Raw genomic sequence first — 25,363 nt, forward strand, 5'->3', positions numbered from 1 at the left:
ATCTTTCCAGAACTCTACTGAGTGGGTCCAGGTGCCAAACACACACTCCTCCTGGGCTCTGAAGGAAACATACTGAGAGACCTATCTTAGGGTGGCGAGAGAGGGTACCTGGGAGAGGCTGCATTAAGCACTGGGGGGAAGGAGGATTATTACCAGGTGGAAATTAGCAGAAACTAGCGTTTATTAAACTAGCAGCTTTATTGCCCTTTACGGTCCCCATCTTCACTTGAGCAGGTTTCGAAGTGCTTGAGGGAGGAAAACCTGTAAGAAATGATGGAGATCAGGGAACAGGCCTTGAGAATCCCGGAGTGGGGTCACAGTGAGAGCCTGGTCAGCCTGGGAGACAGACACCACGAAGGTCAGGAGTGGCTCGGCCCCTGGTGTCTGTTCAGTACCGCTCAGGCCTCGCAGCTGCCGGGTGACCCGAGCCTCAGTTGCCAGCCACTCTGCTCCTGTGCCAGCACCAGCTCCACCTCCTTCCTTGATTTGCTGCAAGCGTCTTCGGGCACGCCGCCGCCCCTGCCACACTCGGTGGCACAAGGCACAGCGCCAGCCCACTGAGGAGAGCAACGCCCCCTTCCCTGCCTCGGCCTGAGACCCTTCTTGGGCTGCCTCAGGTCCTCTGGGCCCCTGCTCAGCCAGCGCTGCGGGGCCTGACCGCCCCTCTTCTCCAGTGCCTAGATGCTTTCCGGTCATCGGGGCCAGCTCCCCTGGCTGCCCAGGGCTCCTCATGGCCCAGTCTTGCACTGACTCTCCAGCCTCTATCGCCATTTCTTCCACCCCATCTTCACTGTGGCCCCCTGCACGTCCCTGCTGTTCCTCCTGCCCCCCCTCACAGCTTTTCTGTCCCTCTAGTTTCAATCTTTTGCTTGTCCCTCCCTGGGAAGGCTCCCCAGTCCCACCTCCCTCTGACCGCAGTCTCTTGGTTCCCTGTTCTATATGGCACCCCAAAGCCTCCTGTAACACCTGGGCCAGGGCAGCAGTGAGCTGGGTGAAGGGAGCGGGGGGTAAGGGGATGGGTGTTGCAGACAGCAGGGAGCTAGGGGAGCTGGGCTGCAGAAGGGGAAGCAGCCCCCAGTCCCGACCCCGGGAGGAACGGCACTGGTACTGGAGGCTTCGGCAGTAACTGGCTGCCGCCTGGCAGCAGTTCTGTAGCCGCCCGACCACCCGGCTGGTCACGTTGGCTGCCACGTTGTGACTCAGGTCAAAGGGGTCCTGGAGATTCATGGGACCGAGGCGCAGACCCTCCCAGAGATTAGAGGGCAGGCCCCCTGCCACAGGCAGTGCCTGACCCTCCCGCAGGGACAGCAGTGAGCCACGAAGATCCCAACCAGAGACGCAGGAGAAGAACTGGGCCAGCAGGGAACCTGGAGGAACAGAAAACCCAGGGAAAAGGGGTCACCTGGAGGCCAGAAGTGAGATCAGCCCTGTGCCAGAGCCATTCCCTTAGCTGGACTTTCTTTTTCCCTCCCAAGTGGCTCAGAAGAGTGCCAGGGCCAGGCTCCTCTGATCCCTATAAACAGGAGGTCACACCTCTCTCCCGTGGCGCTCCCAGATACGCCCCTTCCCCTCGCCAGCAGCATGGCCTCGGGCAAGCCACTCAATTACTCCAAGGCATGGTTTCTTCATCTGTTAAGTAGCAATAACAATATTAGCTATCCCACGAGGTTGCTGTGTGCCAGTAACTGTGTCATTAGCACCATTTATTAGTCCTCTCCCAGGCTCCCCAAACTCACTCGGGGGCTCCTTATTGGTGCTGGGCTCCAGTCTCGAGGCATCCCTGGGAAAACTACAGTCCCAGCCATCAACCTCCACCTGTTCGCCCTCACCTATGAAAGTAAAAAAAGGTGAGGGTGAGCCTGGAAGCACGAAGATTAAGGGGGGGCGGGGGAGGCTGGATATGGGAGTGATAGCAGAGATCTCATTCCCAGGGAAGCTCAATATGTCTAAGTGAGATGAAGAAGAGAGATGAAGCTCACGAGACAGAGCGGGTGGAGGCCGGGCTACTGTACCTGCTTTCTGGGTGAGCTGGGACACAGTGGGCAACACAGGAGGGTCCCTGGTCTGAAGGAAATAGATCACGAGCAAGGTCAGGGCGTAGTTATTGAGAAGTGGGCCACTCCCTGGGTAAATAATCAATTAATTCCGGTTAGATTAGAGGCGGTTCTGATCCCCTCCTTGGCAGTTTTCGCAACCCTGGTTCCTGTACCTGCCACCTTCCTTCTCTCCCTGAGTCCCTGCCTCTGCCCCGACACGAACACAGCCCCAAGTCTGTCCTGATTCATTCTCACCTGACAGCCCTCGACCCTGAGCCCAGCAGCGCAGAGTGTACACAAGGGGCCGTACTCGCCCATCCAGCTCAGAGCAGAGGCTCAGGAAGCGGGAGTTATGCAGGGCCAGCCTGGGACAGAGGGGGGGACAAGGGTGTTAGGGCTCAGGAACCTATCACCCCCAGCTCTTATTCCAGGCTTGTGTAATGGGGGCCAGCTGGAAGAAGGCCAACAGAGGGTTTCCCGAGTTTTCTGACATGGTCTGGAGAGAGTATGTACAAAAGAACATCAAACGTGTCTGGGAAACACTACATCCTATAAATGTCTTAGTTACAGAGCATGTTATTGTAAGACTGATCAGAGCCTTTACTATGCAAAGAAAGATAGGAAGGGAGGGAGAGGGAGGAAAGAGGAAGTGGGGGAGAGGGAGGGAAGGGAGAAACCTGCCTGTGTTTAACTCAGCATTTCCCAATGCTAAAACTTATTCAACCATGGAACTCTTTCCTAAATCCTTAAAAACAGTATCCCAAGAAACACACTTTCCAAACATTGAAATGAAAGCCAGACATGAGATGAGCATCAGAAAGACAGACAGGACCAAATAAGGACAACCAAAGGCTCAGCTGGTGCAGGGCACCCTCCTCAACCTCCCCAGAGTGCCCATCCGGCCTTCCCCGCCACCCCCCAAACAAAGGTACCGGTTACTGAGGGAGACGTCACCGTGGAGACCTGAAGGCCGATGGCAGAACTTGACCACAGGGCGTCGGGCAGATGGCACAGTTTGGACTCGGTACACTCCAGGGACACAGCGCCGAAGAATGGATCCCACCAGCTCCAGCATGGCTCCCCCTTCTGCTTTCTCTCCCTTCAGGGCCTCTGCCAGTTCCATGGCCTTCCCCAGGTCCCCCTCTCCCAGGTCCTCCTGCAGTGGCGAGGATGGAGGCAGGGACTGGGGAGAGGCGAGGGTCTCAGAGGCCAAAGCAGAGTCTGGAGTCCGGGGTGCCAGAGAGGAGGAAGGGACTTCACAGTCCAGGGCTTCCGAGTCTTGGGGAGAAGCTGGAGGCTGTGAGTCTGGAGGGGAGGCTGGGATGCAGGCCAGGGCTTGAGGATCCAGTGGGGATGCAAGGGCCGAGTCCAGGGATGGAGATTCTGCAGCCTTTGGGGCTGGCTGTGGATGGAAACGAGCTGAGTAACTGCCTCACCTGCGGTCCCCTAACCAGGGAACATTCCATCCCTAAGATATACCTATTACTGCTTATTATGTGCCAGGCTCTATTCTAAAGGCTTTATAAATATCAACTCATTTAACCTTCACAAGCTTTTTTTTTTTTTTTTTTTTTTTTTTGCAGTACGTGGGCCTCTCATTGTTGTGGCCTCTTCCGTTGTGGAGCAAAGGCTCTGGACGCGCAGGCTCAGCGGCCATGGCCCACGGGCCCAGCCGCTCCGCGGCATGTGGGATCTTCCCGGACCGGGGCACGAACCCGTGTCCCCTGCATTGGCAGGCGGACTCTCAACCACTGCGCCACCAGTGAAACCCTCACAAGCCTTTTTAAAAATTAACCTTTTAATGCCATAAAATAAACGGTCAGTATTTTAGAAAAACGTTATTGTCATGAAAAACAAAAAAAGGCAGAGGAACTGTTCCAGATTAAATAAGACTAAAAAGGGAATTCCCTGGTGGTCCAGTGGTTAGGAATCCAGTGCGTTTCCACTGCAGGGGGCACGGGTTCAATCCCTGGTGGGGGAACTAAGATCTGTAAGCTGTGAGGTGCAGCAAAAAAAAAAACCTTCTGTGGGTGAGAGGTATATGGGAACTCTGTACTTTCTGCTCAATTTTGTTATGAACCTAAAACAGCTCTAAAAAATAGTCTATTTAAAAAATAATGACCCTTTCCTATTCCCAAGGCAGGATCTGTACATTACATGTTAGAAAACACAGATAAGCAAAAACATAACCCATTATCTCCCCAAATAAGATATTATACATGCTATTTTGAAATCTGTTTTTTTCCCTGTTACAAATGCCATTTATCCCATGTTGATTCATCTTATCCTATCCAATATCCATACACATTCACATTTCTCCAATTATAATAACCCTTTCAGGCAGGTCCTATTACCCCCATTTTATAGATGAGGAATTAAGGCACGAGAGGTCAAGTGTTTGCCCAGACATGACCATTTCCACTGACTCTTCACAGCTGCCTCCATGGTCACATACCTGGGGCTCGTCCAAGTCCCCCAGATCCAGGAAGAGGTCAAGATCACAGCCATGGACGTCAAAGCTGTTTATGGAAGAGCCAAAAGGATGGACCACACAGCCTGGGTGCCAAGCAGAGAATAAAGGTCAAGAGACACTGCAGGGAGTAAGTGGTGGAAGAACAAAATGGGGCACAAAGATGGAAAAGCAGGCAAATGAACACCACTAGCTGAGGGAGGACTGGAGATGCAAACACAGGGGAGGAAGGACAGGGAGGGCTCAGACACAGTGAGGGAGGTGACGCACCAGGGAAGAACTCTGTGAAGACCTCCTGTACCAGGGCCACCACGAGGCTCCGAAGCTGCCGCTCAGCCTCAGACAGCTCCCTCAGCCCCACGAGCTTCGCCATTTGTGCCTCCACGTCCGGGGCCTCCGCTAGTGCTTTTGCCAGCTGGTGACTGTCGGGGGCCACTCCTTTGGGGGACTTGGAGGCTGGGCTCTGGAACTCTTTCTGCTCCCGTGGCCGGACCCTCAGGCGATGTCCTCCCAAGCTGTGCTGGGGCTGTGAGAGAACAGCTTCCCGGGCACCCACGTCCCCCATCTCCACAATAGCAAACACTCCCTGTCAAACCACAAGAGGGACAATGATGATGGTTTTAGAACCTAGAATCCAAACACATGGTCTGACAGTGGGTGAGAATCTTTAAAATGGGGACCACCATATAAATTGGGAAATTTGTTTGCTGTTTCCATAACATCAGAGAACATATTTATTTATTTATTTAGGCCACGCCTCGAGGCTTATGGGATCTTAGTTCCCCGACCAGGGATTGAACCCACGCCCTTGGCAGCGAAAGCGTGGAGTCCTAACCACTGGACCGCCAGGGAATTCCCACCAGGGAACATATTTAGAAAAGCAATTATCTCCTTCACTCAAATCGCATACATTTTATTCTCACCCAAGCCTGCCTCTGAAAAACCTCATTTTACCTATTTTATAAAACCCCCGTCTTCCCAATGACATTTCACTGGTAATACTGTGACTCACCCCCTAACTTTTCCTGCTTTAATTAGACTCTTTTAATATTAAGAATCCATGTAGGGTCTTCCCTGGTGGTGCAGTGGTTGGGAGTCCACCTGCCGATGCGGGGGACGCGGGTTCGTGCCCCGGTCCGGGAGGATCCCACATGCCACGGAGCGGCTGGGCCCGTGAGCCACGGCCGCTGGGCCTGCGCGTCCGGAGCCTGTGCTCCGCAGTGGGAGGGGCCGCAGCGGTTGAGAGGCCCGTGTACCACAAAAAAAAAAAAAAAAAAAAAGAATCCATGTAATGATCACTGTGTTAGGCATAAATATAAACATATAAACCCTATCTTCAACAAACTTACCAGCAATATGACAGCACTGCTGCTATGATTTGGTTGAGTTTAATGATATTCATTGGGTCATTTTTTTTTTTAAGGTAAAACGTTAGCAGGAGCAGAAAAAATATAACTGCTCTGGCAAAAGGCCATATTTTTTTATATTTTCTTCACTGGTAAAGCTAGAACCTCATCCTGCTTATACAAAGGTACTGTCTACAGTAATCAAGACAGTGTGGTACTAGTGACAGAACTTTAGCTAAACTCACTAAGAAAAAAAAGAGAGAAGCCTCTGATAAATAAAATCAGAAATGAAAGAGGAGAAATAATAACGGATACCACAGAAATACAAAGGGTAAGAGAATATTATGAATATGAAAAGCTATACACCAACAAACCTACAAAGGGACAACCTAGAAGAAAGGGACAAATTCTTAGAATCACACAACCTTCAAAGACTGAATCATGAAGAAATGGAAAACCTGAATAGACTGATCACGAGTAAGGAGAATGAAACAGTAATCAAAAAGTTTCCCAAAAAACAAAAGTCCAGGACCATCAAAGACTTAATACCTATCCTTCTCAAACTATTCCAAAATATTGAAGAGGAGGGAACGCTTCCTAACCTTTTTTTTTTTGGTGGGGGGGTACATGGGCCTCTCACTGTTGTGGCCTCTCCCGTCGTTGCGGAGCACAGGCTCCGGACGCACAGGCTCAGTGGCCATGGCTCACGGGCCCAGCCGCTCCACAGCATGTGGGATCTTCCCGGACCAGGGCACGAACCCATGTCCCCTGCATCGGCAGGCGGACTCTCAACCACTGCACCACCAGGAAAGCCCCCTAACTTATTTTTACAAGGCCAACATCACCGATACCAAAACCATACAAAGACAACACAAAAAAAGAAAACTACAGGCTAATATCTCTTGGGAACATAGATGCAAAAATGCTCAACAAAGTATTAGCAAATACAATACAATAATACCTTAAAAGGATCATACACACCATCAAGCGGGACGCAGGGATGGTTCAACAACCATGAATCAATCAACAAGACACATACTTTAACAAACTGAAGAATAAAAATAGGATCATCTCAGTAGATGCAGAAAAAGCATTTGACAAGATTCATTACCCATTTATGATAGAAACTCTCAATAAAATGGGTAGAGAAGGAATGCACCTCAATATAATAAAAGTCATATATGACAAACCCATAGCTAACATCATACTCAATGGTGAAAATCTGAAAGCTATCAGGAACAAGACAAGGATGCCCACTCTCACCACTCTTATTCAAAACAGTATTGAAGTCCTAGCCAGATCAATTAGACAAGAAAAAGAAATAAAAGGCATCAAATTGGGAAGGAGAAGCAAAACCATCACGATTTGCAGTTGACATGACTTTATATATAGAAAACCTTAAAGACTCTACCAAAACCCACTAGAAATAATAAATGAATACAGCAAAGTTGCAGGGTACAAAAATCTGTTCTCTTTCTATATGCTAACAATCAGCCAGCAGAAAGAAAAATTAAGAAAACTATTTACGATCACAACAGAAATAATAAAATACCTAGGAATAAACTTAAAGGAGGTGAAAGACATATACACTGAAAACTATAAGACATTGTTGAAAAAAACTGAAAAAGACACAAATAAATAGAAAAACATTCCATGTTCATGGATTGGAAGAATTAACATTGTCAAAATGTCCTAAGGCAATCTACAGATTCAATGCAATCCCTATCAAAATCCCAAGGAGGGCTTCCCTGGTGGTGCAGTGGTTGAGAGTCCACCTGCTGATGCAGGGGACATGGGTTCGTGCCCTGGTCCAGGAAGATCCCACATGCCGTGGAGCGGCTAGGCCCATGAGCCATGGCCGCTGAGCCTGCGCGTCTGGAGCCTGTGCTCTGCAACGGGAGAGGCCACAACAGTGAGAGGCCTACGTACCTCAAAAAAAAAAAAAAAAAAAAATCCCAAGGACATTTTTCACAAAAATAGAACAAAAAATTCTAAAATTTATAGGAACCACAAAAGACCCCAAATAGCCAAAGCAATCCTGAGAAAAAAGAACAAAACTGGAGGTATCACACGCCCTGATTTCAAACTATATTACAAAATCATAATAAGCAAAACAGCATGGTACTGGCAGAAAAACAGACACACAGATCAATGGAACAGAACTGAGAGCCCAGAAATAAACCCACATGTATATGGACAATTAATTTACAACAAGGAGCAAAGAACATACAATGGAGTAAGAACAGTCTCCTCAATAAACAGAGTTCAGAAAACTTGACAGCCACATGCAAAAAATGAAACTAGATCACTATCTCACACCACACACAAAAATAAACTCAAAATAGATTAAAGACTTGAATGTAACACTTGAAACCATAAAACTCCTAGAAGAAAACACTGGCAGTAAGCTCTTTGATACTGTTCTTAATATCTTCCTAGATATGTCTCCTCAAGCAAGAGAAACAAAAGCAAAAATAAACAAATGGGACGACATCAAACTAAAAAGCTTCTGCACAACAAAGGAAACCATCAATAAAATAAAAAGACAACCCACCAAATGGGAGAAGATATTTGCAAATGATATATCTGATAATGGGCTGATATCCAAAATACATAAAGAACTTATACAACTCAACCAAAATTTTAAAAACAAAGAGACTGGACTTCCCTGGTGGCGCAGTGGTTAAGAATCCGCCTGTCAAGGCAAGGGACATGGATTTGAGCCCTGGTCCGGGAAGATCCTACATGCCGCAGAGCAACTAAGCCCACGCGCCACAACTACTGAGCCTGTGTTCTAGAGCCCGCGAGCCACAACTACTGAGCCCACGTGCCACAACTAATGAAGCCAGCGTGCCTAGAGCCCATGCTCCACAACAAGAGAAGCCACCGCAAGGGAGAGTAGCCCCCGCCTGCCACAACTAGAGAAAGCCCGTGCACAGCAATGAAGCCCCAACACAGCCAAAAAAAAAAAGATTAAAAAAAAAAAAAACTACAATGAGATATCACCTCATGCCTATTAGAATGGGTATTATCAAAAAGGCAAGAAATAAGTCTTGGTGAGGATGTGGAGAAAAGGGAACCCTCGTGCACTGTTGGGAATATAAAGTGGTTCAGCCGCTATGGAAAACAGTATGGAGATTCCTCAAAAAAATTAATACTAAAATTACCATTCAATCCAGCAATTCCACTCCTGGGTTATTATACAAAGAAAATGAAAACGCTAATTTGAAAAGATATATGAGGGCTTCCCTGGTGGCGCAGTGGTTGAGAGCCCGCCTGCCGATGCAGGGGACATGGGTTCGTGCCCCGGTCTGGTAAGATCCCACGTGCCACGGAGCGGCTGGGCCCGTGAGCCATGGCCGCTGAGCCTGCGTGTCCGGAGCCTGTGCTCCACAACGGGAGAGGCCACAACAGTGAGAGGCCCGTGTACAGGGAAAAAAAAAAAAAAGATATATGCACCCCTATGTTCACTGCGGCATTATTTACAATAGCCAAGGTATGGAAACAACCTAAGTGCCCCTGAATGGATGAATGGATAAAGAAGATGAGGTGTATATATACAATAGAATATTAGAGTATTACTCATCCTGCATGCATGCCACAACTAAGAAGTCCGCATGCTGCAACTAAAAGATCCCACGTGCCTCAACAAAGATCCTGCATGCTGCAACTAAGACCCAGCGCAGCCAAAATAAATACGTAAATAAATAAAGTTTTTAAAAAAATAAAGTACTATATGTACCATAAAAACATCTATTAAATAGATAAATAAATAAATGAACAAACCAAACAAAAACAAACACATAGATACAGAGAGGAGTAGTGATTATCAGAGGGGAAGAAGCAGAGCAAAATGCGTAAAGGGGATCAACTGTATGGTGATGGATGGAAACTAAATTTTTGGTGGTGACCATACTGTAGGGTATACAGAAATAGAAATATAATGTTGTACACATAAAATTTATATAATGTTACAAACCAACGTTACCTCAATTAAAAAAAACTTTTTTTTTTGGCCATGCCGCACAGCTCACGGGATCTTAGTCCCCTGACTAGGGATTGAACCCAGGCCCTGACAGCCAAAGCGCTGAGTCCTAACCACGGTACCACCAGGAAGTTCCCAAACAATTTTTTAATTAAAAAAAAAAAAAAAAAGACAGTGTGGTACTGGCATAGAGATAGACATTCACAACTTCCCTGGTGGTGCAGTGGTTAAGAATCCACCTGCCAAGGCAGGGGACACAGGTTCGAGCCCTGGTCCAGGAAGATCCCACATGCTGCAGTGCAACTATGCCCACGAGCCACAACTACTGAAGCCCACGCTCCCGAGCCCATGCTCTGCAACAAAGAGAAGCCACCGCAATGAGATGCCTGTGCACCACAACAAAGGGTTAGCCCCTGCTCGCCACAACTAGAGAAAGCCCGCATGCAGCAATGAAGACCCAATGCAGCCAAAAATTATTTTTAAAAAAAAAAAGACAGACATTCAGATGAAGAGAATGTAATTGAGACTCCAGAAATAAACTCGTACATCTATGACCAACTGATTTTCAACAAAGGTGTTAAGACCATTCAATGGGAAAAGAACAGTCTTCTCAACTGGGATAACTGGATAACCACATGTAAAAGAATGATGTTGGACCCCTACCTCACGCCATATACAAAAATTAACCAGAGGGATGGCTTCACCAGCACACAGGCCTGAATCACAATTGGAGAATGACAGATAATAGATTCACAGTTTCTTTTTGGGGTGATAAAAAACATTCTGGAATTAGATCATATGATGGTTGCAGAATGTTCCAAATATACTAACAAACAGTGAATTATATATCTTAATAATATATAATATCAATTGACAATACAAGGAGGGGAAAAAGAAAAGGGGGTCCCCCATCTACCCTCACTTCTACCCTATGTCAAACAGCACAAAGAACCAAAGTGAAACTAAGGAGAAAGGCAGCCACTTGGGCCTGCCCAAGTGAATCTTCTGATTCTGAGGAATCACACAGCTCAACAGACTGCAGTGCAACACCAAGTTTGCAGCCGAAGCCCCAGCTAGCAATTAGGTGTCTCTTTGCTTGGCCTTGTCTGTGTGCACATATTTCTCTCAAGAACGGCACAAAAGGCATCAGGGAGGGTGGGATAAGCAGATTCAGAAGGATGTATCCCGGCCATTTTTCTCCTCTCAATACCAGCATCCCCAACTACAGCCACTATTTACTGAGGTCTTTATTTTTTTTTTTTGCAAGTTGTTTTTTTTTTTTTTTAGGCCGCGCTGTGTGGTATGCAAGATCTTAGTTCCACGACCAGGGACTGAACCCGTGCCCCCTGAGGGCTTATTATTAACCGAACAGTTCACGTAAGCTATCTCAAAGTCTCATAAGATTCCTACAACAAGGTATGTGTTATTATTCCCTTTTTACAAATTAAGCAGCTGAAACTCAGAGAGGTTAAGTAACTCGTGACTGCCTCCCAAGTAGGGACTCCCTCAAATCTCCAACTTCCCCAGTGATGATCTCAAGGAAATGTTGTGGAGATTAAATAAGATATACAGTACTTAGGGCTTCCCTGGTGGCGCAGTGGTTGAGAGTCCGCCTGCCGAAGCAGGGGACACGGGTTCGTGCCCCGGTCCGGGAAGATCCCACATGCCGCGGAGCGGCTGGGCCCGTGAGCCATGGCCGCTGGGCCTGCGCGTCCAGAGCCTGTGCTCCGCAACGGGAGAGGCCACAACAGTGAGAGGCCCGCGTACCGAAAAAAAAAAAAAAAGATATACGGTACTTAGCATATAATTGGTGCATAATAATTGCTCCATAAAAATTTTAGTCATTATTGTTATAATTATTGATAGAAGCCTCAAAAACTTGAGGTTTAAATTCAGGAAAAGATCTTTCTTTACAATTGAAATAAATATGAACAAAAATGGTGGCATTGAGCTTTCTGAAGAGTTCACCTGGGACAGACACTGCCAATTGCCCACCCAATATACATTCTCCCAACTTCCTTACTAACAGAACCCTGCTTTTTGCTCAGAGGGGCAAAGTGCCCAGCTAAGAAAACTTCATTTCCCAGGCTTCCCTGTAGCTAGGAGTAACCAGGCAATAGACAGAGTTCTGGACAATGAAATATAAGGAGATGTCTGCTGAAGAGGCCTCTGAGAAATATTTTCCTGGGAAATAAAGAAAGCGGGGGAAGGGATCAGACTCAGATGACCCTAGCCTTTGATAGTCTGCCCTTCAACCTGCTGCTGCTTCTTGTCGGAAGATGTGGAACCAGCATAATCACAACTATGAAGTGAGAGCCATATGCCCATAATGACAGAGCAGGAAAACAGTAAAATCTTGGACGGCCCAGGTCTGGACTTCTTGTTATAAGAGAACAACTGAACCCTGTTTGTTTAAACCATTGTGAGTCGGTTGCTGAATGCAATTTCTAAGAAAAACAGACCCCACGGCGTGGTAAAAGAAGACCTGAGCTGCTAAGTAGATTTGGGATCATCTAAGCCCACAAAACCAGAGTGTAGCCTCAGAGCTACAATATGACCACGGAGCACATCACCACAACGGCAGACTTTTTCCAGGGGACTAGAGAGACTCTGACAAAAGGTCGGCATGGAAGCAAGACAAAAAGGACCACAAAGAACAAGTCTGTTTGTCTTGCATTGTCCAGACGACAGGGTATTCTGACCGGATGACCTCAGTACCTTTCAGCATAAGTTAATAAACTGCTAGCTGGTTTATCAACCAGTTTCTTGAAGGGTTAGGATAGATCTCCCAATGGTGTGGTCTTAAAGCACCCACTTCACTGTAGTAGTTACTCATTTAATTGTCTACTTCCTCCACTAGACTGTAAGGTCTGTGCAAGCAGGGACCATGACTAACCTATGCACTACTCAGAATGCAGTTCTAAGCAGTGCCTAGTACAAAGTTAGCAGCTAATAAATATTTGGCAAATGAAAGACTGACTGAATAAATAAATGACCAACAAGTTCCCCAGTGACTAATTCTGACGAACTGATAAAATCCAAGCAGGGGTGGGGGGCCGAGGGTGAGAGACTCACAAAGCTGGACTAGCCCAAGTACTGGAGTGTCCACCAAGGGCAAGCCACATTAGGAACCAGCAGGAACAGGCTGCTGGTCTCCCGCCCCATTTCTTTTGGTGTGCAGGACACCTGACTCATTCTTTACCCCCAGAGCCACTCACTCTACCTTGTCCTTGTCCATGACAACACTGGCCACAGGTCCAAATGCCTGGAAGTACTCAGAGAGCTGAGCAGAACCCACATCCCGGGGAAAGCCACTGACAAACACGCTTCGAAGTCCCTGGGCCTTTCGAGCAGCTCGTAGTTCTACCAGGTGCCGGTGCTTTCGGCCTCCCAGGTGGGCCTCTAGGCTGGGTCCTGCAAAGACAAACGTGAGGACAAAAACATCCGAATTGCTCTTCAGTGTACCTACCCCGACTTTTTTCTCGGCATACCTAGATCCTACTGATTCTTCCAAGCCATAGAAAATGTGGCATTTGAATGACAAAGTCCTGGCTCCTTGCAGCTTCCTCTCTCGTCCATTTGTCTATATAAAGCATTTTAAGTGGTTCCCAGGAGAACTGGCTGTACACAAGTATTTCTTTTTTTTTTTTCAATTTCTTTTTTTTTTTTTTTTTTGGCTGCATTGGGTCTTCGTTGCAGTGTGAGGGCTTCTCATTGCAGTGGCTTCTCTTGTTGTGGAGCGCGGGCTCTAGGCGCACGGGTTTCAGTAGTTGTGGCACATGGGTTCAGTAGCTGTGGCTCGCAGGCTCTAGAGTGCAGGCTCAGTAGTTGTGGTGCACGGGCTTAGTTGCTCTACATCGTGTGGGATCTTCCCGGACCAGGGCTGGAACCTGTGTCCCCTGCATTGGCAGGCGGATTCTTAACCAGTGCGCCACCGGGGAAGCCCCACAAGTATTTCTTAAACCATCTACAAGTGCTAGGTAGAGCAACACCTGCACACTGTAAAGAAATTAACAGGTAACTTATCTAGGTCATTTATAGAAGAACCAAATAAATCAGGACCCTAGACTATTTATCATTTCTGGGTATATTATAGAGATTACAAGTGCAGGATCAGAAGTCACACTACCCAGAATCAAATCCCAGCTCTGTCAAGCTGTGCGAAATCTTGGGCAACTTACTTAACCTCGCTGTTCATGTCTCCTCAGGTATAAAATGGAGATAATAATAGTACCTACCACATTGATATTATTCATATATAGCACTTGCCTGAGAGTCTGGTACATGGTGAATGCGGGAAAACTTAGCTGATTTTTAAATTTTTATTACATTTTGAGTCAGCTGCTTGATGTCACCAGTGTATATGTGGGGCCAGAGAAGACTATCCTGGATTTCTGGCTTGCCCTACTGGACAAGTGGTAGTGCCATTCACAAAGGAAAAGAATGAAAGATCATGTTTAGGGGAGATTATGATTCCAGACTTCAAAAGTGGAATATGAGGTTTCATTGAGCTTCTCACGCTGTCATAAAAGGACCTTGTCTCCTTTTCCAAACCCACGTTCCAAACATGCATACCATACTACTTCACCCATCTCTGCCTTTGGGAAGCTCCTCTGTAGGGCTTCCCTCACTTAATTACTACCTTCTCTGTGACCGGGCAGCTTTCCAAACACATCTATAAGGTACTGAAATTGTTTCCATCTCTAGGTGGTGAGCTCCTTCATCTCTAAATCCCCTCTCCCCGCTCTAGAACCCAGCGGAGTAGCAGGCACAAAGGGAATATCCAATAGATGACGGTTAAAGAGGAAATAAAATAACGAAACTTCTGTCGTCGAGATTTCGGATACTGGGAAGCTGGGGTGTAAGATGGTGGGACTCTCCCCCGCTCTGTAATCCCTTCGGACAGCGGAGAGAAAACGGAGGTGAGACCCTACCAACCGACTTGGCAAGAACTATGACCTATAACCCTAACTTTCGCTAGGACCCAAAGACGAAAGCCCATAAACACCCCCCTCACTAGCCACCGCTTACGGTTGGCCGTAGTGACGTGGCAGAGGCAGCAGCGGAAACCCCCGCGAGGCAGCGGTTCAACATCCGAATCCACCGCAGCCATCCCAACTGTCCGGTACTAACAAAATGCAACCACTTCGGCCACGACCGGAACTCACTTCTACAAATTGCACCATGCTGGGAAGCAACTTCCGCCCGTCCGATAGGAAGTGACGTAGCCGTCGCCCAATCGCGCGGTACACTCCTCCGAAAACCGAGCTCTTTCCGCTCAAGGTTCCGTTTCCAGCCCGACTTAAGCCTCTACCAGCTTTAGGAATACCATCTACGATGCTTATCTGCATGCGGTAAGCCAATTGGCGTGCTCTGAGCTGTTCAGACGTTGATTGGCCCAAAGGTCATGAATATTCATAAGGCAGCCACAGCGTGTGCCGGGTTTCTTGCCGGGCCCGCTGCTTGACGGCAGGCGGTTTCCCTGCTGGGTGGTCGAGAGCAGGCTGTGTCCTCCTTCAAGGGGCAGTAGAGACTGTATCCTCAACCCCATATTTACCTAGTGAATAAAGGCGGATCCTCCACAAAGCCCGCACTGTCCCTAGACTCCCAACCTCCTCAGGGCTGTTACCCTCTCCCTCTGCCGTCGGTCCTCTCCCAGAATGGGAGTTCTGCAACCTCTCCCTAACCCTGGTTGGGGAGCTCTGCCCCCACCGGGCACCTTCCGCACTCCACGGGCTACAGCCAGATCGCCTCTCTTCCGCGTAAGCGGGCTGCGTGGAGTGCACCCACCAGGAGCCAGAGCCACCGGCCCACTTAAAGGCATTTAGCAGAACCTGCTATGGTGGCAGCTGAGTGAAGACACTGGAGGGTGCTGCTTCCCCCTAGAATGTTATAGTGGTCAGTTCCTCCCTACACTACCAAGGTGTTGGCTCAGGGCAGGGAGGGAGGAAGAGAGCTAGGGAGGCCCCAGGGACAAGGACCATGAGATGGAGGGGCCTATCAGCTGGGCTAAGCAGCTCCTGCTGTGTTTGATCAACCCACAGCTTTCCACAGCTTCCGGCTGTGGAAAGAGCAGCGGACCTGAGGCAGACATCTCAGGATCTAACCTTGAGCAAGTCACAACTGCTGAGGCTTTTCCCCATCTCTAAAGAAAGTGCTCAAGGAGCACACAGTAGGCGTAACTTCTCGTTCTCTCTCCTAAGGTGCTCCTCTTGTTGGGACCAGCTCAAATGTCTAATCTGTCTCCCAAACTTAAAAAGGGAGGAAACAGCACTAGAGTGGGCCCCAATATCAAGGCAGTTGCTGAGGCTGCCCTTGGGGATCCTTGAAGCAGCAGTCTGTGCAAATACACCACAGACCTAGGTGATATGATCCTACAGTACACCCCACAGTGGGCTACATCCTGCTCTGGCCTCTAACAACTCCCAGAATCCTCTAAGTAAAAAGGAGAGGGGAGGGCTTCCCTGGTGGCGCAGTGGTTGAGAGTCCGCCTGCCGATGCAGGGGACGCAGGTTCGTGCCCCGGTCTGGGAAGATCCCACATGCCGCAGAGCGGCTGGGCCCGTGAGCCACGGCCGCTGAGCCTGCGCGTCCGGAGCCTGTGCTCCGCAAGGGGAGAGGCCACAACAGTGAGAGGCCCGCGTATCGCAAAAAAAAAAAAAAAGGAAAGGGGATTAAGAGTTAGGAAATAAAGAAGCACCTTCACACTCTCACACACACACACACACACACACACACACACGCATGCACACGGCAGAGAATAGCTGAGCCAGGAGGAGCTGAAGAAAACAGCTTTTTATTTGTTACTATAAGAACCAATTACAGAATCCGAGGTTAAAAAAACAGACAAAAGGTCTTTATTTCTGAGAACTGGCGTACAAAAGGCAGAGGGGACAAGGGGAGGGAAGGAAAGAGCGAGCATAGGCTGGGGTTATGGGACCTCAAACTCCAATTAGGAAAGTCCGGACACCGGACAGGAAGAGAAACCCTCAATTAGGAGAAAAAAAAAAAAAAAAAAAGACATGGCAGTCATGGCAGTGCACGCCCCCCACCCCCAACCAGATACCACCACCTGATATCTGTTTACTCTTCCCCTCCCCCATCCCCTTTCACAAAGGGAGGCAAAATTTTTAAAAAATTTAAAAACCCTCCCCCCAAAACTGTCCAAGACAACTGTGGGTCCTACCCCCCAAAACAGGCTAGGTTCCCACAATGGGCCAGTTCCTGCAGTCTGCCCTCCACCACCAGGCACAGAGAAGCACTGGAAGGGGACAAGCCTCCAAGTGCTAACACCAGAGGGCGTCCAACCCCTCCAAGGACACGCTCACTTGCTCCCTCCCTCCTTCACTCCTCATTCCCTTTGATACTAAAGGGAAGGGAGGCTAGGTGCCCTGTGCACCCACCCTCTAGCTTTCAGCCCACCTCCCTTCCCCACAGATGCTCAATCTTCCAGGACAATGGGCTCACTGGTGCTGGCAGGATGTGAGGATGGAGGAAGAGGGACTGGGGGCCGCACTGCAATCAGTGGTGGCTTCACCTTCAGGGGCAAGTTGGGCCGGCGGGCAGCTCGCCGCATTTCCAGGTGGGTCAGAGCCTTCCGCAGGGCTCTGGCCAAGAAGAGAAGGGGGCAATAAAAAAGGCAAAGACCTTCAAGATGAAACCCCACATTCCACTACAATTCCACCTTCCAGCCCATTCCTTCCTAACATCCCCACCCACCCTGCACCCAGTCTTCGTGGAGCTGGTCTTGCTCAGATACTCCTTCCTACTTCCTTTCCCATATCCACCAATCTAGGTTGTCAACCTCTCAGCCCCTCCCATGGAGGGCTCCCTACCTGGTATCTTTTGTGGCCACAAACACCACAGGATTGGGTGCATCAGCTGGGTTTAGTTTCTGACGCTTGGCTGCTGGCTGTGAGCTTGAGCGAATCCCTGAGGCCAGAGGCCTTCCATTGGCAGAGAAGGGGACTCCTGCCATCTGGAAAAGAATGGGGCAGCACAATGAGAGAGGAGACTCTCAGACACCTATCAGATACAAAAGCCCACCCAACTCGGCCCACTCCAGTCTGTCAACTCACAGTCTCATAGGCCCGTTTCACCATGATGCCCCCCAGTCCCCGGTTCTGGGTCAGCTGGTTTCTGTTGATCGGCGTCTTGGTACCCCGAGGTGTTTTTGGTTTCAGAGGTGCCTGGGCCACTGTCAGGGAAAAAAAAGAAAGGAAACCTTAGAGGACGTTCACACTTCCTCTTCTGTATGCATCCCCAAAAGCAGTGACGGGGGAGGGGTCTGGAGAGTAATCACCAGTATTTCAAAAGTCACACATGAGTATGATCTTATCAATCAATATATAGTTATACTGGATAGCATGTGAAAAGTAACATTTTTAACCTACAAAAGTACAATCTGTTAGAGTAAACCTTTTTGGACTCAGTGGGAAAGAAAAAAGCAGGGGAAGAGAAGGATCTTGATGATAAAAGGACCGGGAGCCAGACACCACCCTAAAGGTTCCCCATCCTATACCCACCCTTACCCAGATCTTTGACAATAGTTGCCAGGGGGAGCCGCACCAAAGGGTGAATCTTCAGTGGAGTCTTGGCGGCCTTAGGGAGTCGAATGGAGCCTGGAGAACAAAGATGAACGCTTTTGAAGGCGCTTCACTATTCAGGCCTCCTCTGGGGCCAGGAACCATGCCTAACCTCGTAACAAATCCTTGTGGCCTACTATCCCTACTACTGTCCTTAAACACCCAGAGAAACACTGGTCTCTGGCCAGAGCAACCCCGAACCTGCCACCAGCCCCAGCACTCCTGCCCTTACACTCTGCCTTGATGGCATTGGCATTGATGGGGGCATAAGGTCGTCGGGCAGCCCTCCTCGGTTGTAACAGGTCCCTGCACATGCGTCTGGCAAGACGGGTCAGCTTCGTGGTCTGCAGCAGGAATGTTTGCCTGTTCTTAGCCAGCAGCTTGGCCCGGTTGGCGCTGGTCGTATAGGGGGAGAGACTTTGGGCTTCGGGTCTGGATAAATGACCCCTCGAGTGTGGCTCCTGGAAGAAGGACATAGGAAAAGGGGAGAACACAGTCAGTCGCCAAGGCTCCCTTCTTCCATTCTTGATGGAGTGTCTTTTATTCCCGCCTGATCTCTTTGCTGCCATCCTGACCTGCCTGGCTCCCCAACCACTGTCCAGTACCACCCCACCCCCACCCCAGTCAAGCCATAACCTTACTGGAGCTGGGTGTTCTGGCCTTCACTTAAAGCTCACATCAATTAGCTTACTGCTCTCCCCAACCTGTCCCTCATCGTCCATCCTTACTGTGGTGCCCCGAGCAGCCCCCTCAAGCTGGGTTGGGGTCTTCAGTCCCCCGTACTTCTTCCAGTAGATCCAACAGGAAGCACAGAGGCGGCACTGCATGTTGGGTGGGCCCCAGGCATACCACTGGGCAGATTGTGTGGCTGCAGGAACATGGAGAGGAGGGAATGGTCCGGAGGCTACCTGAGCCTCTCAGGTTGCTGGGCCAGAGCAAACGCCCGGCTCACCCCCCACATCCCTATCCCTTCCTGGAACTCACTGTGGCAACTCTCACAAGTCAGGCCCTTCTGGAATCCAGCCCCATTCATGCCAGGTTTTGAGCCCACAGAGATGATCTGGTTAGGGTTTGGTTTGGTGCTAATGGAGGAGAAACCAGGAACTGGTCAAGGAAAAGAATCCACTTCCACTTTGTCTCTGTAATTGGACAGCGTCTCCGAGCCACCCCCCAACCACTCAGGAGAGCACAGGTTAGGGGCTGAGAAGGGAAACGTGCCCGTCTCCCCTATCCGTCGCACTTACTAGGTGGGGATGTAGACTTGTTTTAGTTTGCTGTCTGCTTCAGCAGCTTTCAATCTTTTCTGCAGGAAGGAGAAAAAGTAAAAAGGATCAGAGCATCTCAGCAGGGAGGATGTCACCAACTTCAAAGGCAGAGGTGAGCAGGAGGCCTCTGGTCCAGCCTCCCCAGCCCAGACCTCACCTGCTGAATGTATCGGTCTGTGGTTTTCCACATGTAATAAAATTGAACTATGCTGGCCAGTGACTTCCAGGGTAGCTGAGGAGGCACAAGGAAGAAGGATGAGCTGCTATCTGGCCCCTGGTCCTGGTTCCCTCACCTGTCACCTCTTCCACCTCTCCTCCTAGTCCCATCCACTTACAAAGTCCTGGCGAATATCATTGAAATCCTTCCCGTACTTCTCCAGGGCCTCCTCAAATAGCATGGCCTCTGAGGCTGACCATTCCTCCATCTCATCCCGACACAGCACCGGGCCCCCCTGGGGCACCAGGGTCGACATGGCCTTAGCCAGGTCGTAGCCGTTCCTTTGCAATGTATCCATGGCGTGAAACTACAGGAAAGGTGGGAAACAATGCTGACGACCTGAAACCCTCAGCACCACTCCTCTGTTGCTCTTTAAATACTCCCACTCCCTCAGAGATACCCTCCTCCCTGCAGAGTCCCAAGGCTCTGCAGGTCCCCACAAAGCCCAGCCTACCCAACTACCCACCAACTTCTTGCTCACCAGGGTGATATCTCGGGAGGCGGCGGCGGCACTCATGTGCAAGCTTGGCTGCCGAATGGAGCTGCTGCAATCTAGGGCTCTCGCGAAGGTCCCCACAGCGCTAAGGGAGAGAGTGAGGAGTCAGGGAAAGCAGAAAGCGCGAGTGGGCTGAGGAACCAAGCCAGATGAGAAAAAAGGACAACACCCAGGCCAAAAATAAATAAAGTCCATCTCTACGAACATGAATCAGAACTATGTCCACACCACCCCCAGCCCATCTGCCCCATCCACCCACCCCTCACCGGGCCACCACGAGAAACTGATCAATCTGCCGGTCTGTGAGAGGGTTGTCTGGATCCCAGACTTTCATCTCCATCTTCTGTTGGTTCCGATTATCAGATTCTCCTGGGGAATGGGGAAATGGTATCATCGGGGAGGATAATAGATGTCTTGACAAAGTAACACCTCGTCTCCTCCTTGGATTCTGTCAGCCACCTCAACTCTCAGACTTCTCTTCCCAATGTGCCCATTTGCCCCTTTCCGGTTCCTAAGGTCCCATTCTGCTACGTTCACAACACAGAGCCAGGCAGACTGTGCACCACACAACGCCAGGGCACACCATTCAGAGACTCTGATGTTACACAACCCCGTAGCCATAATACAGTGTCTCCTGCTGCATACCCTCTGCCAGGCGATCTGGGATCTCAGCTTGGTATTTGCAACCAACTCGAATCTCCCCCTGATCAGCTAGAAGTGTCTTCTGCACAGGATCAAACACCAGTGAGTAAAAAAAGCAGTCCTGGAGATGGAAAGAGAGAAGGTAAGCAGGGCAGCAGTCCTCATAGGCAGGGGGCAGTGGGGTGTATCCAGAGTTCCCAAGACAGGCAGCCCGTCAACCTGCACCTCATCCCAGTCAGACTTTCTTCTTGCCTTTCGGGGCAATACCTACTTCCCTCCCTCTTCTCCCGACACCTCTTTCTCACCTCCTTTTCCAGGTACTGGCTCAAGATATCTGTCTCATTCAAGAGGGTCACACTGCATTTCCCCCTACAGGAGGGAGGTCAGAAAACCCTGGGTGAGTTCCTCATTTCCTCTGTACAGCAGCTCCAATACACTAGTCCCTCCTTTCCACCTTCTAAATAAGTGCATGCAGGCCACAGTGGCCCTGATTGTCCCATACCTTATGTGGGTGGCTGGTAACGATTCGAATTGCCGAGAAAGAAAAAGCTCCCGGTGCTTCAGTTGATGTCGCTGCTGTTCCGATACCCCTGGCTGCTTTGATTCCTCCTCAAACTCCCCTGGGAGATTTAGGAGGAAGACGCCGAGTCAGAAACTAATTCAGAAAGAAGCCACCTTAGAAGCTCTAACCCAGGGAAAATATTTCCTGTCTCACTTGTTTTTCTCACATTCCCTAGGTACCTGCCTCTCACACCACCAGCTTTCCCTCTTAGCTTCCCCACCCCCACCCCCCTTACAAATACTCCCAACTCTCCATCACTCTTTAGGGAAGAGCTGCTGAGAGTACAAAGACTGCCACAGAAATACATCACAGACCCAGGTGCCATGGCTCAGACACCACTCACACAGCACAAATCTGCTCACATGAGACCCAGCAAGAAGATCCCACCTGTCTCTTGCTAAACTAGCCTGGGGTCCAGAAATCCAAATTAAATAAATGAGTAAAAGCCCCACACAGGAGTGTGTTTACCAGTTCCTCTTTGCAAATTTCAGGAGACTTTGCTCTTAAATGTCACGTGCGACCCTAACTATCCCTTGTTTTCTACTTGGCTAACAATCGTTTGTTGTGGGGCTTTCAAGGACAGTACCTCTCAAGCCAGTGCCAACACATTCCTCCCCAAGGAGCTGCAACTTGCCCTGAAACCTTGGTGGAAAGGGTTAATTTGGCTGGGTGCCAACCAAACAGGGAGAGGGCAAAGGAGCCACAGGCCCAGGCTCATTGGTACATTGTTCCCAGCCTCAGGGAGAAAGGGGGGTGTGCGGTAGGCTCCACCCCCTCGCCTGTGTGCTCCGGAAACCCTGCCCTAAGGCAAGGGGGACCACACCCCCCACGCCCTTTCTGATTGGACAAGGCCAAGGTCAGCCCCTGCCAGAAGGGACTGGAAACCCCAAAGGGCCGGAGAACTTGGTAGGCCCAGGTCCTCATTAACCCCTTCATGTCCAAGGCCCAAAAAAGCCTAAAATGAGAAAAATAATTTAGGAAAAACAAGAGGAAGGGAAAAGAAAGCCAAAGCAGAAAAAAGAAAAAGAAACTAAGGGAAATGGAAGAATATGTATCTGAAAAGATGATGAAAGCATAAAGAGACGTAGGATAGGGCAAAAAGAAAAGGGAAAGATGTAAAGTGGAGTAAAGGGGAAGTCAGGATAGGTGAGAAAGAGGAAAAGTGCAAGAAAACTCCTGGCTTCCTATTTATTCCCTCCCACCCATGTATCCTTACCACCTCATGACCACAAAAAAAAAAAAAAAAAACCTGCTTCCCTGTTACACAGGCTTCTAAGTACGATCTCTTCCTCTTCACCTGAACTTCACAGTCACCACCCATTGTCCCAACATAACCAAAACTGTCCCCCAAGAGTCCTGCTTCTCTAAAGCTCCTCCTCATCCCCTAAATACTATCATCTCGTAAATACACGCTCACACACAAGCCAAATTCTGGCTTTCCTTATCATGGCCTCTCCACCCTGCTTCCAACCCAACGTGTAAAAACAGGCCTCCCTCTGCAGGCCAGGCATTTACCACCCCCAAACTCACACCCCTGCCTTGGGCATGCTACCAAGAGAAACACCTGCAGAGACATGCGCAGACTTCAGATCATGGGCAGGGGGAGACGGGGGGCCGGGGGTGGGGTACAAAGACACTTACTGGCATTACTATCAGCCAGGCTGTTGAGGCTACTAGAAATGTCCCTTCGCCGGAAAAGGCACACAACCTTTGCCTCCACATTTCCATTTGCAGTCTAAGGAGAGAAAAAATGGTGGTGAAAAGTAGTCATTTGAAAGTGGAAATGCATAAAGAGACTAACAACAGTGAGCAAGTCTAAAGGATGTAAGAAAAGCCCAAGAAATTATGACTCAAGAGATTTACATTTAAGGACAGACTTCCAAATCCCTTTCCTTGGCCCCCAAGAAACAGAATAGCAAAGTTCCCACTAAGCTCTCAATAGCCTTTCCTGAATGTGTGGAATGAATGAATAAATGAATGAATGAATATGAATGGGTACTTAGGATAGGGTTTGTGTTTTCTCTCTTTCTCTCTCCCTCTCTCTCTCTCTCTCTCTCTCTCTCTCTCTCTCATTCACCTGAAGTTAGAGACCTCAGAAGAAAGAGGAGGTTGGGGGGGGGGGGTTGGTGGCGAGGTGGCGGGACTCTGCTCCACTCACCTTGTTGAGCTCTTCAATCCTTCTAACCAGGTAAGGATTGCTGGAGGAGTTCTCAAAATAGACGTAATCTGTAGGAGGGGGTGGGGAAGAACCGGCAAGATCAGAGGAGTAGATGGGAGAGCCGAGCACCAGGGTGGGAGGAGCGAAAGCAGGCCCGAGTAGACCAAAAGGAGATAAGGGTCGAGGTAGAGAGGACGCTTAAATGTGGAAGTGGAGAAACTAACAGAAAATAAGGAAAGGATGCCCCACCCTCCACCCCTTATCACTTAGTTCTAAAATCAGATCCTTCACTCAAAAGTGAGCCTTCAGGGGGAGACAAGAAGCAGGGGGTTCCCCAGCAGTCCCCACCACTCAGCGACGGAGTTGCATCCCAGTCTGGGCCAAGCGACTAATTGTTCACTCCTGCGCAGGGCCCCCACCTTTGCGAACCGAGGCGCACAATAACGCCTGGGAAGAGGAAACCTCCCAACGGCTCCCCCGCAGGTGGCAAAGCGGTCGCCCCGGCCCTCCGCATCCCCTGCCTGCCCTGTCAATTCCTTCAGAACCACTTTCCCAAGCCCACTCCGCGACACCGGCGACCCCAGACTCAGCCCCGCGAGTGCCGTCGGGCCGCCCGAAGCCTCTCCGGGAGTCTCGGTGCTCAGTCGAGTCGCGATCCCCGCGCCCTCCCTCCCCTCCCTCCCGGTTCCGGTTCCGGTCCGCGTTCTGGACCATGCCGCCCCAAACGCGGCTCCCCGCGCCACTGGGTGCCAAGCCTCTCCGATCCTGGCCCCCAGCCTCTCCCGCCCCGGGCCCCGCAGCCCCTACGCCCGGTACTTACCCCCCACTCGGTACATGTTGGCCGCCATGGCCGTTCCCGCCGCCGCCTCCGGCCGCACAAAGGGGTCCGGGAGGCTCACTGGGGCAGGGCTCGAAGCGAAGCCCGGAGCGCGGGGCTGGTGCTTCACAGAAGTCTCAGTCGGGCCCGCGCAGCCGGCACCTCCGCCGCCTCAGCCGTCGCGGTTCATCCCGGCCCGCGCTGTCGCCGCCGCCTCTACCGCCTCTAGCCCGGGACGCCGAGGCCGGCGCCGGCCCGCTCGGCTTCTTCCGGAAGGAGCTCGGCTCCCGCCGGACCGGATCCAGGCTGCTGCTCCCCCCGCGCTCGCCGAGCCCCGCCAGACGTTGGACTCGGAGGGCCGCCGCGAAGGCTTGCCCTGCCCGCCTCGGGGTTCGCCTCCTTCCGGAACACCTTCGGCGGATCCGCAGAACAAGGCCCAGCGCTCGGCTCTGGTCGGAGAACTAGACCTCAAAGCTCGGCTACTTCCGGAAGAAGTTCGGCTCCCCCCGGCCAACCGCGGCCCGGCGCTCGGTTATTTCCGTTGCGGCTCGGCCCCTCCCCCGAGGGCGGGGAGAGGAGTTGGGCTTAACTCTTTCCTCGCCCCGGAGTGCTGCAGCTCCGCATGCGGCCGCGAAAGACTCGAAGCGCCCTTTGCACTTCTCGGAGTTATTTGCAAGCGGCTTTGCCCGTTATTTGCATGAAAGGTCGACGCTCCGTCACCCTTTCCGCATTCCCCTTTTCCTTGCTCCCCATCCCCACAAAGGCCCTAGGCGCCCAGCCGCACC

At 50.3% G+C, this 25,363-nt stretch overlaps 2 protein-coding genes and 1 long non-coding RNA gene across 4 annotated transcripts; 1 reads left to right on the forward strand and 2 right to left on the reverse strand.

Moving 5' to 3' along the window:
• Positions 1–101: 101 nt before the first annotated feature.
• On the reverse strand, positions 102–15,024 carry TUT1 (terminal uridylyl transferase 1, U6 snRNA-specific). 2 transcript variants are annotated; one of them, XM_082659424.1, is made up of 10 exons: positions 14,869–14,981; positions 13,329–13,736; positions 13,061–13,251; positions 4,777–5,092; positions 4,492–4,592; positions 2,969–3,438; positions 2,292–2,401; positions 2,013–2,123; positions 1,737–1,829; positions 102–1,367 (listed from the first exon to the last, which is right to left on the reverse strand). In XM_082659424.1, the coding sequence occupies exons 3-10, from the start codon at positions 13,073–13,075 to the stop codon at positions 223–225; spliced, it is 2,361 nt and encodes a 786-aa protein (XP_082515550.1). In that variant the 5' UTR covers positions 13,076–13,251; positions 13,329–13,736; positions 14,869–14,981; the 3' UTR covers positions 102–222. The 2 variants fall into 2 exon arrangements, with proteins under 2 accessions (XP_082515550.1, XP_082515549.1); XM_082659423.1 differs by lacking the exon at positions 13,329–13,736 and having other exon boundaries at positions 103–1,367; positions 14,869–15,024.
• Positions 15,025–15,100: 76 nt separating this feature from the next.
• Positions 15,101–21,168, forward strand: LOC309825749. Its single transcript, XR_014297059.1, has 3 exons — positions 15,101–15,191; positions 19,731–19,798; positions 21,055–21,168. It is a non-coding gene; the product is annotated as an uncharacterized lncRNA (long non-coding RNA).
• Positions 16,617–25,023, reverse strand: MTA2 (metastasis associated 1 family member 2). The gene is made up of 18 exons (XM_082659425.1): positions 24,582–25,023; positions 23,762–23,829; positions 23,245–23,338; positions 21,544–21,661; positions 21,347–21,410; positions 21,045–21,162; positions 20,666–20,768; positions 20,385–20,484; positions 20,022–20,210; positions 19,844–19,918; positions 19,666–19,724; positions 19,406–19,503; positions 19,150–19,289; positions 18,654–18,882; positions 18,368–18,457; positions 17,915–18,033; positions 17,672–17,814; positions 16,617–17,443 (listed from the first exon to the last, which is right to left on the reverse strand). Exons 1-18 carry the CDS (start codon positions 24,607–24,609, stop codon positions 17,278–17,280), a joined length of 2,001 nt encoding a protein of 666 aa, XP_082515551.1. The 5' UTR covers positions 24,610–25,023; the 3' UTR covers positions 16,617–17,277.
• Positions 25,024–25,363: the final 340 nt, after the last annotated feature.

This window comes from Grampus griseus (genome assembly GCF_964374135.1).
Source record: "Grampus griseus genome assembly, chromosome: 8".
Classification (NCBI taxonomy): Eukaryota; Metazoa; Chordata; class Mammalia; order Artiodactyla; family Delphinidae; genus Grampus; species Grampus griseus.